At 37.8% G+C, this 15103-nt stretch overlaps 2 protein-coding genes across 4 annotated transcripts in view; one reads left to right on the forward strand and one right to left on the reverse strand.

Annotated features, from left to right (window-relative positions):
* Window positions 1-3344: 3344 nt before the first annotated feature.
* LOC108669320 overlaps window positions 3345-15103 on the reverse strand; it is a 38058-nt gene continuing 26299 nt past the window's right edge. Inside the window, exons 1-4 of one of the 2 annotated variants that reach the window (XM_018156623.2) lie at window positions 8639-8709; window positions 6996-7060; window positions 4853-6618; window positions 3345-4639 (exon numbers count right to left, since the gene is read on the reverse strand). In XM_018156623.2, the coding sequence (XP_018012112.1) occupies window positions 4465-4639; window positions 4853-6618; window positions 6996-7004 (1950 nt within the window). In that variant the 5' untranslated portion in view covers window positions 7005-7060; window positions 8639-8709 and the 3' untranslated portion in view covers window positions 3345-4464. Of the gene's footprint in view, window positions 4640-4852; window positions 6619-6995; window positions 7061-8638; window positions 8710-15103 lie in introns of those variants that run through there. The other variant, XM_047880500.1, reaches the window with a different exon arrangement.
* Window positions 10531-13748, forward strand: LOC108669319. 2 transcript variants are annotated; one of them, XM_018156621.1, is made up of 3 exons: window positions 10531-11026; window positions 11366-13182; window positions 13606-13748. In XM_018156621.1, the coding sequence occupies exons 2-3, from the start codon at window positions 11366-11368 to the stop codon at window positions 13745-13747; spliced, it is 1959 nt and encodes a 652-aa protein (XP_018012110.1). In that variant the 5' UTR covers window positions 10531-11026; the 3' UTR covers window position 13748. The 2 variants fall into 2 exon arrangements, with proteins under 2 accessions (XP_018012110.1, XP_018012111.1); XM_018156622.1 differs by having other exon boundaries at window positions 10531-10954.

Raw genomic sequence — 15103 nt, forward strand, 5'->3', positions numbered from 1 at the left:
GGATGAAATGAGGATTTAAAGTGTACAGTTATACCATGCGGTTGCAACTGTGTGTCGGCACTTTCCATTCCACTCTTGCCAATTCCTAACATAATTACTGCAGCTTAGTGAATTCGGTCAATTCTACGGGGTAAAGAGTCACGTCTTGTTCATTTTTTTCGTAACAACTTTGCCTGAGGTTTTTAACGAGCAAGCTATAAATTTCTATTTTATTTTTAGTCTGTAAGTTCATTAATGTATACCAAATGAGGAGTGAGGCAGAGATTCGTTTTCAATATACTTGAAATTTAAAATCACTCCCTTGGTCAGTGTTAAATCCGCAATATGGTTTCCAGCAATTCATCTTCAATTACAACAATACAATGAAAAGTTGAGTTTCATGAGGAAGAGTTAGCCTCTCAACTTGCATGTTGCAACTAAAGCAAAACCATAAAATAAACAATGAAATAATAAAATTGGTCAAATAATTTCAGCCAGTAACCTAGTCAGAAAACATATAGCTGATTCAACTACCTTTGTTTGGTGATGATGAAACAAAGCAATGAAATACAACATACAAACAGCAAATACTTTTCAGATCGACGTCGTTGTCTGAGGTCCTTTGGCACAATTTGAAATATGATTTATTCATAATTAAACCTCAATTCCTAATTATCTAAGCAAATCTCGATGATCTAAGTTTGAATGAAGCAGAATAATTTAAACGCCTTTGGACATAATAACCCTTCATTGACACTTGAAATGTATTACTGCCATAAGCCGCCGCCAAGGGTTCAATTGATAATACTCACAATAAGGCGAGTCTTGTCACGTTCCAGAAGCTAACCAAGTTGACATGTTCGCACCACAATAATATTATTGAATATTTTATTGTATGAATACGAGCAATAATTGGTTGCAAATAGTTAATGGATACATATTTCTGTACAGCTTTGAATAATGAGATAATATGTGAGCTTTATCTCATCCGGTGCATTTATCCAATCGTGTTGCAAGCAACCAGTGAGCCATCAATTCATCATCCAATCCTCCACTATAGCAGCCGGCGAGCCTTTACTTATAATCATCCAATCCTGTTATAAATCAGGACCATCATTCAATCAATCCATTGAACATATTTAAACAATGAAAACGTGACATGGTTTTATGCTTTATTGCTTATTATTGTTGCTAATAGATATTTTATCATTGCACAGATATTTTTAGTTAATTTTGTGCCTAAATTAACCAAACCTTCAAACTATAAATGGCAAGCATCTCTGAATATCAAAAAGGCCAAATTGTTGGTGGTCGTACGGCAGGTGCTAGTGTGACAGAAACTTTCCGAATGCTTGACGTTTCTAAAGGTACTGTTTCAAACACCTACAGAACCCAGTTCCCATGAAGACTTCAAAGCATTTAGAGTGGTATAAATTATCTCAGAACTGGTCCCTTGGGCAGTGGGAAAATGTGATTTTCTCTGATGAATCATCATTTATCTTATTTCCAACTATAACCGAGTTTACATTTGGAGACAGATTTATGGTTAATTTTTGAGATGCAAGTCGTTTATTTAGTCTCTGTATTGTTCGGGTATTGAGGGATAGAAAAGGTGTTCAGCCTAACATAAAAGAAATTTTATACAGCGCTTTTCGGTTTATTGAATTTAGATGCATATCATTTCAAAATAAATCTGTAGAAAATAAATTCCGCGATATTTCAAAGTAGCAACATCATGCTGGTCGACAAGAATCCTAACCCAGTTCAACTACCGTACCGGTCAGGTTGTCTGTTGAAAAAGTTGTTCAACGAGACGGTACGAGTCATAAAAGTGCCGAGGCTGGTAATTCGGAATCTAATTGGAGCGTCGATTGCTGGATGATGGCGCATCATATAGGACGACCGAATGCTGTTTATTAGTTTGAATAAGTTCACAAAATGTTTTCAACAAGAAAAATTTCTTCAATTATTCCCAACAAATTGCACAGAACAATTTGGTTTTTCAACAAAGCCATTCGTTCGATGAACTTTTGCTTAAGATAAATTATTCTGCTTTCTCCGGGTTACAAACACTTAACCTGAAAGAAGTTAATTTTCATGAAACGTCGATTTTGTTCGGTATTATATGATCAAAATTTTACTTACAAATACTTACAATGAATTGCGCGGTAATTGTTGACTCTTTATATAATTAGCGTCTCCTACAATGTCATCCAATTTCCTGGACAGAGGCCGCATGACGTGGGTCGCCAGAAATGAAGAGACCTTTTTAAGAAAAACCTAGCGAGCAGAGATAGCGGAGGTGCCCTAGCCTCCTCCCATGGAATGGCCTGGCCAGATCACAGCCACAGGATCCCGCTATCAACGCTGCATTAAAAACTTGCATCTTGCACAAAGGAAGCTGTACTCTAAAGCACGTGGAAAAACTGAAATGATTCTTCATCGCCCCAAGTGTAACACATGAAAGAAAATGATGGTTATCTAATTATGTATTATCACCGGCGGTTATCTAATTATGTCGGCGGTGGTCGATTTTATAACTTCATCCACTTAATAATTTCATGAGGTATTAAAATTATGATTTAGTTGAATGTGATCGATTAGAAATAGAATTAAATTATACGAAATTTTCAATTTACTTGAAAAGATTAAATATGATGCTGACTTATCTCTTTTGAAACAGGAGAGCACTATAGTTCATGTGTGTCCAAGCCCGTGGCTTGTGCTGATTTGCGGTGTGTTCATATTCGGTCTTTCGTTTCATCTAAATTTTTCATATTACTTCTACTGATATGTAATTGTAAGTAGACGTAATCAATAAAAAAATATCAAATGTGCTGCACAATTTCTCCGTCGTAGGTCCTAAAGGAACCGATCACGTTACTTTCGTTTTAAGAGTAATCCAAATACCTTCTACGTCTTAGTGTCAGTCACAATTTTGAAAATTAATATTGTATACATGTACGTATAGTACAAAATGACTGTAAATTCCTTCTGTCTAATACCAGGGCATAGTAAGAATCTGTTTGAACTATATCGTGTCCAAATGGTGTTAAGAATTGTTGATTGGCCTTACGGTATTTCAGTTCGAGACATACAAGGCTGATGTCATTTTCATTTTGCTAGAACATTTCTTGTTTTCAGAAGAACGATACTCGTGTAACAGAAACTCCGATCGATCATTTACTGCGGAACTTTATGTCAGCCTAAGTCGCCGCATCCTATAACTTGAGATCCTAGATCAGATAGATTATCCTATAACTTTTAACGTTTTTTACTGAAAATTCATTTAACATTATTTAGCTTTTTTAGAATACTTATTAAACTATAGGATTTTTGCAGTTTAATGATAGATTTTTGCAATTTTGAATTAAAGAACTTGCCGTTAACACTGCAAATGGCTTGAAATGCACGGAGTACGCTAATTCGAAATAGTGAAAATTTTGTCAACCATATCAGAAGGCTTATTAAACGAGTACGCGAACGGAATTACATGAAATATAGGCGTGCAACTTGCAAAGATATATTAACGAGCAGATATATAGAGGACAGCGTTTATGTCTCGATGGAATTCAATTCTTGAAATTCAGTGCAGCCGAGTAACAGTGTTGCAATTTACATACATATAATTAGCGAATTTGAATTGCATGCATCGAAGCAAGAAAAAATTCATTGAAATTAAAGAGAACTTCAGAAAACAAACAGAATTTCAGACTTTACTGACGATGTCAGTAAAAAATATGACAGTAGAGTCTACTGACTTTACTGTCAGTAGACGATGTACAATAAACCAATAAATCAACGTGGCGTGAAACTGTAACAATTTGAATGTCATGCAAAATATGAATAATACTATGAATAATTTCCAAAAAAATATATCATAAACATAACACGGAATTTCAACATTGTAATGCATAGAGCCCCTCATGCTATTGTACTGTTCTCTATTTCAAGAACGAACAGGAAATTCATGCCCAATTAGGCTACTTGATTGTAACACCGACGTTAATAACAAGACCTACTGTATTTTCACCCGTACATATACATAGTATAGTTATCGAATCTCCTTGCACAAGTTCCATAAGATCTGGAATACTCATAATCCATTGATTCAAATGGCCTGTAAGTTAATGTTCAATTTTAAATTTCAGTTTAACAAATTTAATTTCAATTCTCGATAGAGTGAACTCGTCCTCAGCTTTGCGTACACAAAGCATTTTTCGAAATGATCTGAAAGCCCATTTAATTTTCAATGAATGGAAACGACTGACTTGTCTTTGGCGTAAAAAATCGTCTGTTTTAGAGGTTTTATCAGTTTTCCAACTCAATTTAAATAGTTTTTCTGTGTATAGTGACCGTATTCATAAGTAAATGATTAATAGGCATTGAAACAAATATAGTAAATGGACAATTATCTTTGAGCACGACATTTATCGGGATGAGTTTAAACAGACTAAACTACGATTATAACAGTATTGATTATTTTTAATGCCGCAAGATACCATCGTCAACACTGGCTTGGACAGGAATCGAGCTTTCGAATGAACAAGACTTGTTACTTCTCCTGCAGCGCATCTTGACGCCGCGCTGCCGGCCGCGCCTCACGTCGTCCAGGAGCTGCAGAGAACCCGAGTCCCCGAGCACGTGGGCGAACCCGGCGCTGAGGAGGGGGGGGAGAAGTGAAACAAGTGAATACGGGGTGAAAAGCCATTAATACGAGGGAGAAAACTCGTGGGTATCAGCTATCATGCTTAAATAAAACACTTGAGTGCGAGGCTCTGAGGAGTGAGAGAACACCGGAGGACTGAAAAATGTCAGGAAAGAGAGCACGAGTTTAGTCGTAGTAAAATAAATTCATTGCATGTAGACTTACATGACGTAGGCATCTAAGTTATCTTCGGCTTCATCTCGGAGCAGCTCAAAAAGAGAACACTTGGCGCATGCTGTGGGATCATTGTAGACTTTCCACAAGTGATTTACACGATCCACAATCCCATCAGTTTTCAGTGCCTCATGAGTCCTTGGGTGCTGGTTCTTCTTCGTATATAAACTACCTAGTAGGTCAGGTACATCTTCAAGGTAAAGATCGAAGGGATCATCCACACCTCTCCTTCGCCTTCGCCTCTTCCTCTTTCCTGCGGGTCCAGTTTCCCCTTGAGCTCCAGCATCACCTGGCATCCCTCGCGCTCCAGCGTCTCCAGGATCTCCGCTCATGCCGCCGAGGCCCGCCATGCCAGCCTCGCCTGGATCACCCGCCATCCCTGACGGTCCAGCAGCACCCGCTGCCCCGTTGACTTGAGGTCCCATGGGTCCAGTTGGCCCTTTAATTCCTTTAAATCCTTTCAGTCCCTTATCGCCTTTAATGCCTTTATCACCTTTCATTCCTTTGTCGCCTTTCATTCCTTTGTCACCAGTAGGTCCTTTGTCACCTTTATCTCCAGCAAGGCCGCTGAACAACAACGCTCTTAGGAACGTCTTTAGTACGAGAGTTGCTAGGATACCGTACGTCCCCAGAGCCAACGATGCAATCAGCTTGATAAGTTTCTTATCATACTCTTCATTATAATCCTCTGATGGCAACACTATTAAGTTGCCATGATTGTCATCGTAGCCTCCAGGACTATGCCCATAGCCATATGTATTCTGTCCGTAGGTTCCACCATAGGAATAGTCATCCTTGTTCTCGAGTTCGTCGTATTCGCTTCTGCGTTGCAGCTTTGATGGAATTTCTTCTAATTTATTGACGAATCTTTTCCTTCGTTTCAATCCGTTTTGATTTTTTGGGGCAATGTCATCATCGAAACTACTGAATAGCGACTGTAGTTTCTGTATGCACAACTCATGTATTTTGTCATCGTGGTTGGAATTTCTCTTGCATATATAATCACTGATACGCGAAATCATTATTGGGCTATCAGAAATTCTTTCCAGCACTAATGAAAGTAAATCAATCTTTTCGTTAATGAAGTTTACTAGGTCGTCATCCATCTTGTCCAGAACTGCCTTCAAATCTTCTTTTATTACAGTCAACAAACTTGCAGGTGCCTGACAGGTGTAAAGTGAGTCTCGTTGAGAAAGATGCCAGATGAGCTGCTCCAGAGGAAAATATTTCCTCTTATCTGAATATAATTTTTCAATGTCTCCCATTTTGCTCGTAAGAATTAATTCTATCGAATTTGTCAATAGGGTCTGAATTTTATTGTTCATGGCTTGGGAGCATGGATCGAGTATTCGTAGGTCTAGGAAGACACGGCTCACTTCTTCAATTTTTTCAATAAGAATTTTTTTAGCAGAAGGAAAGGCTGGGTTGCCGAATGATTGATCCAATTTGGAGATGTTCTGCAGAGGTGACGTCAGTATAGAATTGTTTGCATGAAAGCTCATCCCATAATGAAGCCCATTCATGAGTTCAGCAATTTCAGCCAGTGCTCCTGCTTCAATTATATATTTAGGTATAGTTTCATTGAAGTCTTTGTGTATTTCTTGAGTCTCATTTGATTGATGTTTTTGCAACACTAATCGCTGGGTTTTATCCTCAAAAGAATCTTCTCTCGCCAGAGACACTTGACCGTTCATGGTCCCGACAGAACCGTGAGAGATGAGCGCCAGAGCAGCAAGGAAAGACCACAAGGCCACCATCTGCAGGATTAAAAGTGGCATCTTAAATGTGAGAGTATAAATTAAGTATGTTAACTTATTATGTAGAGTCGAGGAATAACGAACCTCCCGATAAGATAATAATTTTAAAAAGGGCCTATAATTTATTTTCGATTCGTCTTTCCTTTGACGGATATTCCACAAAACAAATATATTGAGTTAAGGAAGATAAGAAAGCAGTACCGTGTTCAATGAAGTATTTTCACCTACATTCTAAACATCTAAACATCTTTTGGCAAACCTTAATTAATGGCCACCATCTGGCTTGAACACAAATTAATGTACATGTAATGAGATAATTCTTCCGCCAGGAATCATGCAGTTTATATTTCGTGAAAATTTTGAAAGTTAACACCCACCATATTCATTAGAGAAGTAAATGTACGATCGACCCTTAGCAGATTCTCAAAACATCGTTGCGAGTCTGAAAGAGTAAAAATTTAAGTTATTGGTCTGATTTTTCAAATACACAGTTAAAATAATATTTCTTATATTTTTTGGGTTTGATTCCATAAATACAATGCATCCCACACAAATTTCCTCCGTATTCATAAAGCATCTTGAGAAAATCATGCCTATTGCTTAAAAATTCATTTTCATCAGTATTATTATTCCAGTGACTTTAATTACGAGTAATGAACAGTTAGGAAAAAGTGCGATCTGTTATAAAAATGCTAACTAATGCTGCTAAGAAGAGAAAGAACGAACAAAAATTCGTATTATCACTCAGACATACGAGTAAGAATATATGTTCACATAATGACGGACTTTTTGCTACTGTGTCGGTTTGCCCAGCCAAAACTTATTATAGTGCTACGTCCGCTTTTTACTCCTGCTCTGGGTAAGGAAATATGGCACTATTTAGACTATACCTGATCATTATGCTAATGAATGAATGGCACTTAAATGTATTGCGTATTCACGTGTGATTGTCCAGGCGCGAATGAGTCGGCACACTAAACCACCAGTTTAAGTATATGAACAATTCTCATAGATTAACAATTTTTATTGACCGCTTTACTTTTTTAATCCCTTCAAGCTCATTCACTTCATTATGAGCGGACACAATCTACGAATTGCTAAGTTTCAAACTGGTTCTGTGAGACAATTTTTAATTTCAAACATTCAAATGGTTATTAGTTTCAAACATTCGAATTACGATTACCATGTCCTGATAATTCGAATCCAATGCATCACGCATACTTTCACGTCTTCTACTGTCTGATAGCTCATTGACTTTTATTCTCAGACGTAAACCGTCAATTAATCAGTCATTCATGCTCAATATTTGATAAGACAATTATTTGCAATGACTTCCCCTAGCAGCGCTCTGAAGTCGTTGATCAAGGCGAGAAATGAGCTAGTGAACTTCAATTTGTTATAACTTACAATATGAGCGTCCAATTGAACAGCAAATATGCATTCGTTTTTTAACACATTATAACTGCCTCAGTATTTCAATATTCAATATCAGTTTCTTTGTTCTACCTATTTTGGTGATCTAGAGAATGCAAGCCTCGCTTCCAACTGATTAGCATCGCTCTTGACAAGCAATCACCATGAGTCGTCAGTAATGCCGCTACTCATACCCGATTAAGATCAGTTAATATTCTACGTTTCAGGACGTTACTTCATTAAGGTTTTGGTCACCAATCACACTCTGCTCTAAAAAAATAATAGCTCTAAGAAAATTTCAGAAATCTAGGAAACAGCAGATTGTCATGCAGGCCGTTAGGCGAACGGTCAAGCAAGAAAAAATTTTAAGGTGTTTGAAAAATATATTACATACAATTATTTGACTAAATATGATATACGTAAAAAGAATGCACGTTTAGTGTTAATCGCTTGGTTTATCAATTAATGGCCTCTATAGTTTTGATGATCAAGCTATAGTTCACACATCAAATTCATTATTTGACAATAACAACTGCAATTATATTACCATCAGCCTTGCGTTCCTAATAATTAATGTCTGCAAAATCAATGTTCACGGAAAACTCACCAGCACAGCATGTCCTGCCCTTCAGTACACAGCCTGCACCACGATACCTGCACCACTGAGGGCCTCACCGACCACGCAGCGCCCGGCGCGGATTTGGGTCAGAACCCTGGATCTCGATCGGACTCGGAGCGCCGGCGTTGCGTAATGCGCAGTGAGCAAGCGACGCGTCAGGTTTGGAAGACTTCACCGTACCCTCAGGTCAGTGTGGCCGTTTGACGAGGCTACGGTCGGCAAAGAATGAGATCATCAGAAATTGCGACTTCACTTTTTGAGATAAAATTAGGCAAGAAAATTTCGATGCTGTTAGCTGTGGCAAGTTTAGTCCATTGACATAGAAGAAATTTTTTGTGATTATAATTACAGAATTAGCATTGTGGCTCCAGTCTTCCGCCTATTTTGTTGAAATATTATTGTATGTCTCCTACGTTTGCTGGAAGTACACACGCATAATACAAGCGTGTACATGTATGAAATTTTTGCAACCTAAGCTGTGGCCATTGTAAAGAAATCCAACGTATCCCAGTTTGTAGCCTCAGCTCCTCTGCATATTTTGAATCGGCCGCAGCGTTTACAATTAAATAAAAATACTGTACCAAGCCATGCGAGCATTGCTGTAACTTTTTTTATACAAACGTATCGTGTTGTTTTTTTATATAATATTTGACGACGGAGTCTCTTGACAATGTTAATTACGAGAGACTGAGGCGCTGCCGTTGATCCCACGTGCCGCCTTGAGGGGCGAAAAAGTGGAGCATCGGACCACAGCTACGGACCTCAGAACAGTCCAGCTCGTCCGCTTCCGCAGTCCGCAGCGAGGTGCTGGTGTTGCTCCGCGCGTGTTGCCTTCTCCGATAACATAATTCATTCATCTCTAGTTAGAGATACTATTTGACGAAACTATACTATGTAAATTATTGATGAGGTGGAGTGTTCCAGATTACGAAACAAAATCGGTTTGGCCACATAGATTTTTTAATCTATTCTGGCATGCTAAAAATTTGGTTTGACAGTAGTATTTCTTGAATATTAGGGCATGGATCGGTTATTTTTACTTATGGAACTAAATTGATTTGTGCAGTGAAATAGCATACATATATTTTTAATGTAAAAATATGGCTGACCGCCGGCCTCATTAAATGGTTATTTTTGTTGCGTAGACAGCTGTATTCAATTTGAGGGACTAGGATCGACCAACAAGATAATTCTAAGTTTCTATAACAAATCATATTGAGGCTTGATCATATTCTGAGAAAAATATCAGTACCCACATGACACATACAGCCGCTCATCAAATAAAGGGCGGTGAGAAATTAAAGATTTTTTAGTCTTTAATTTAAAAGACTTAAAGACTTTACTAAGACGTTTGATGTAAATTTGAATGCAAATTATGGATAGAAATTAGTGGTTGGACAAAAATAATTTCATTTTTGTGATTATTTTTCCTTCGCTGAATATTAATTATTGGTCCAATCGACATACTACCGCGAGATCGACACCCTCTAGTTTTCTATTGTGTCCGCTTTACAAATGTTTTTCACTCATTCATTTAAAAATCAAATATAAAATATTTTCAAATTTAAGACAGAAATTTTATGAAACGAGGGAGATTAGGCAAGTGAGGCACGGTTTAGTGCTTCAAAATTTGTGAGGAAAAACTCAATAAAACCTATATCGTTACAACTCTAAATAGTAAAGGAGTAAAATCAAATGCTGCGCCGGAGCTGGGCCCAATTATTTCAACTGTGTATTGCTATTGAATGAAAACTTATAATACAGCACCTCATGACCGGCACCCAAGTGTATATAAATTAAACGGGTGCTCCGTAAATTTCGTCAAAATATTTTGAAATTCTTATGGAATTTGGTATGAAATTTCTCTTATTTTATTAACAGGTTCTGGAAGCGATCTTTGAATTTTTATTGTGCATGCATGTATGCGGAAATGATGACAATCAGACGATAAGAAGGAAAATTTATTATATTCACAACAAAACCTTAGAATAACATTTCGGACCGGGAATGTTCTGAATTTGGAATCTCCTTAGAAAACCACAATCTAATAATTTAATCATAGTGAACTCAGTTTTAGATAGAAGAGGATTCACTGCAAGTAAATGTTGTAATTAGTAATAACATAAAAACCTTTTTTTATGCCAAAGAAACAAAACAGGCAAATGTATGAAGAAGAGACTGATAATATGAATACTAGCCTAGACAGCCTTTACGGTTAATTCGAGCCCAAACATCTACAAGGAAAAAATCTAACGGTGCAATACAGACCTGCCAGTCAGCGCACCAGAATATTTTGACAATCAAGCAAGTTCGTCGCTTCTATCCAACTCCACAACTTGCAGCTCTTCAGTGAATTTTCAGAACTAATTCAACCTGGTACATAATGTTGACCATGTATTTGTTGTTTGATTGATCTGAATACTTTTACGTATACAATTTTTGAAAATCGCAAATACTGACATAATCTTAGGTTAATTTAAGTTAAGTAAATATATGAAAACATTAATCAATGTCTCCCGAATGAATGTATTGTCTAACGGGTTCAACTTGCATACCGGAGAAATTCAGGATAAAATAACAAAAAATTATAAATATACCAATGAATATTGTTCATTATTCATTAACGAATACTCGATCTGCGATGAGTCAGATTTGATTTTTATTTGATTTGATGCTCTTTTCAATCTGACTTTTCAGATTTGATGCTCTTTTCAGATGACTACCAGAACGGGTCTTTTCCCAATCATTTGGGTCACAATTCTACTAGCTGGCAATCACGGACACCGCTCCAGCAGGGATGAGTCAAGTCGTCTCACTTTTATAAGAAATCAAGATAATTTCGACCAACAGCGCATTCGTTTATTAGGTGAACATCAAATGTATTTTGATCCAAAAGGTGCAAGATTGAAATTAAATTCTAATTTGCACCATGAGAGACTAGCTACCGGTGCAAGAATCTTTCCAAAAATCAAACAAAATTACACAAGCTATGCGGGCAATTACACCAAAGAGACTGTAACGGACTTAGTGAGTTCTGAAAAGACCTTCAGAACTTTTGGCAACAAATCTGCGAATTTCGATCCGTTTGACCAGGAATTTTTACAGGATATCAACGAAGATGATGTTAATCATGATCGCGTCCTGGTAAATGTACTAGTTGGCCTCTCTGAGATACTCAGCAAGTTTGGTTTTGGTCCTGATTATTGCTCACCTACCTTTACCATCCACGACATTCATCTTGCGTCACGAGACATCACTGAACATTTATTTCTCAATAGCTCTAAAAAATCAACGAAGCTTTGGAAGGACGCCAGTCATCCGTTACGCCGAAGAATACGTGAGATTACCGACAAGTTGCTCGTCCATAAAGAGGACTGTAACTTTGGGGGTTCCAGACAAAACCGTATTAAGAACAGTTTCGAAAAGCTCATTTTCAATTTGGACAATGGACTGAAAAAATATCTGTCTGCTAAAATTTTTCCAATAATAGACTACGTTAGTTCTAGCCCATATGACCTTGTAGAAAAGCTGTTCCCAATACTCGTCCATATTTGTACAGGTACATTTGGAGAGAAAGGTTCCAGTGTAATTCTCTGCGAAAAAGATCTATTGCGTCTCATTCTGAAGGTGCATGACCGCCAATCTGAAGATAATAGTAATACTGACCATCTGATGCGGTACAAGCGCTATGCTGAAGTAGAGGAATCGGAGACATTGTTGACGTCGGAAGATTCTGCATCGCCCGTAATATCCACCGACATTGAAAAAAGTGGAAGCTACGGGGCAGAAGGCTACGGAGGGTATGACGACCCAGGCGTAATCGTAGTTCCTCATGAGGATTATGATACCAGTTACCCGTACCTGCTGAAATTTTTGGCAGCTTTATCCATTGCCACGTGGGTCTTCCTCGGACTTCTTGCTGCTCAGACTTTGGCTGCGCTTATTCTCTTGGCTGGTCCGAAAGGAGCTAAAGGTGATAAAGGTCCCAAAGGAATTAAGGGGATGAAAGGTGACAAAGGAATGAAGGGCATCAAGGGAATGAAAGGCGATAAAGGAATAAAAGGAGTGCAGGGGCCAAGTGGTGCAATAGGAGATACCGGAGAGGCTGGCGAGACAGGTGAAGCTGGCGTAATAGGGGACACTGGGCCAAAAGGCTTCAAGGGCCCTATAGGAACAATGGGAACTAAAGGCACCAAAGGACCAAAGGGCGCAAAGGGTGATAAAGGAGACAAAGGGGCTAAGGGGTTAAAAGGTGTAAAAGGGAATCCAGGGAGGAAAAAACGTGCAGCGCATAATAGTCAGTTAGGTTCCGATATGCCCGATTTGCATGACACTCCTCAACTCCTCGAAGTTTTGTATCGTGCGAACAACATAAACGCTCAAGAAACGTATCAAAATTTCACCAAAATGGAGATGGTCGACATTATGAACTCACTTTGGAAGCAGTTACAAAGTCCTGTTGGTTGTCTACGCTGTGTTTTGTTCGAATACTTGAGTGTCCAGCCATCGGACTCACTCGACTCCTACATAACGTGAGTAAAATTATATCAAATTAATCATTTAACCACTTTTTTAAATTTGATGAATAAAATTAATCAGCAAAGTTGAAGAAGTATCTCATCATTGTTTCCATGGGAAAACGCTTCTGCATTGGGAAATTCCTAGACAAAATAAGACAAGTATTTTGTTTGTCTGTAGACTAACTTTCTCCCGAGTTTAGTTAGTGAGCATCAAAATCTTCATTTGCATTCCTTGTTTTGTATTTATTTGAATAAATTGCAGATGTCTCCCAGGCATTCATGCATTCTCTCCCGACAGCACCTTGAACTTACATGTGTACCAGTGCGAGTTTCCAACTCCACGGCACCAGGTACTCTCTTGTTCACCCCCTCCCTCAATGCCAGGTAATCTTTTGTTCCACCACTTGTTCCCTCACCTGTTCGCTCTCTCCCCAGCGCCGGGTTCGCCCACGTGCTCGGGGACTCGGGTTCTCTGCAGCTCCTGGACGACGTGAGGCGCGGCCGGCAGCGCGGCGTCAAGATGCGCTGCAGGAGAAAGAAAAATTCTTGCAATGTTCAGTACCTGAAAAATATTTGATCACAAACACATCGTCATCCTATTTAATTTTAAAATAAAACTACTAATAATGCCTCGTGTTAAAGCTTGAAATAAGTTTCATTTGCTGAAAGTTGCTGAAATAATATGCAATGAAACAATCGAAAGATTGATAATTATAATTTTTACGTATTTCAAACAAAAAAGTGAAAGTTTCCGGTTTCCGTAGTGCATTAACTGTCTAAAAATTGCGTTATTTACGTTAAAAAATCGACGGCCATCGAAAAAACCGCAGATATGTTTATTAAAATGAAAGTGTGAATTACTAACGCAGGTCGCGAAACGTCAGGTGCTAAAAAGTGATTTTCAACAAATTTTCGGTTCCATTTTGATTAACCATACAGAGTCGTAATTTATCAAGGAGTTGTCGGCACTTCGTGAGACCCTATCATTTTTTCACAATTCGAATTATTTTGAATAATTTCTTTAGATAGTAGGATTAACCAATGAATTTCTCACTATAATATAAATATCGACATGAAAGTTTTTCCTGGTAGAATAAAATTAATTTTGAATCAGAAAATTAAATTGGCTCTACATCGGCTCTACATTCATGATTAAAAATGACAATTTCACGTGTAATTTCGGCAAAATATTTGCTCTTCTTTGTTTATAGGCAATTATTTATTAGTTCAGTAAATCTCCGACTGGTTTCTTGTTTTAACTTCAAACCCAAAAGATATTAAACGTGGTTAATTTAACAAAAGTTCTAATTACAATTAAGCATGTCCGCAATATGTCTCATAAAAAGGCTCATACAAATCAATTAAAAAGTGATAGGGACCTAATCTATGCGAAGCCTGTTGTTGTCCAGACACTGGATAAGCAACGGTGAAGGGAACATCAAACGCAGTGAAGTTTGGCATTTACCTGATCGGGTTTTCATCTTTGAATGCAATTTTCTTTCCTTTCGATCTTTCCAGCTATTTACATCAGCTATTACTCTTTCTGAGACTTAAAATTTTATTCAGATATGAGAGCGAAAAATTTGTTCTCCGAATTAGATTACGATCATATGTAAATTAAATTAGACGAACATTTATTTCAGTTAAAGTGAAAATATAATAAAAATTAATTACGTTTTGGAGCTTTGAGGAAGATTAGATTCTTTAATCATTGTTCTTATGTCCTCTGCAGGCCCTGCATTTACAGGCCTGTGCCTTTTATAGAAATCTTCGTTTTTATATCATCTCCGGAAGAAATGAAATCTGAAGTTGTGAACTGCAACTTCAACTTTTCTATCTAACGACCATCACATCACAACCATAAATATTTTAGTCTCACTGCCAAGTCCCCAGCGGTCGAAGTTTTTTACAGTGGGCAAAAAATTGTCTGTAA

The sequence above is a fragment of the Hyalella azteca genome, unplaced genomic scaffold (assembly GCF_000764305.2).
Source record: "Hyalella azteca isolate HAZT.00-mixed unplaced genomic scaffold, Hazt_2.0.2 contig651, whole genome shotgun sequence".
Taxonomy (NCBI): Eukaryota; Metazoa; Arthropoda; class Malacostraca; order Amphipoda; family Hyalellidae; genus Hyalella; species Hyalella azteca.

What these genes read in the sequence shown, in the direction of transcription:
- LOC108669319 (XM_018156621.1), top strand. Translation starts at nt 11,366, where the DNA reads ATGACTACCAGAACGGGTCTTTTCCCAATCATTTGGGTCACAATTCTA. An exon ending in TCACTCGACTCCTACATAAC is followed by an intron (nt 13,183 to 13,605) that starts GTGAGTAAAATT and finishes CTCTCTCCCCAG; the next exon opens with CGCCGGGTTCGCCCACGTGC.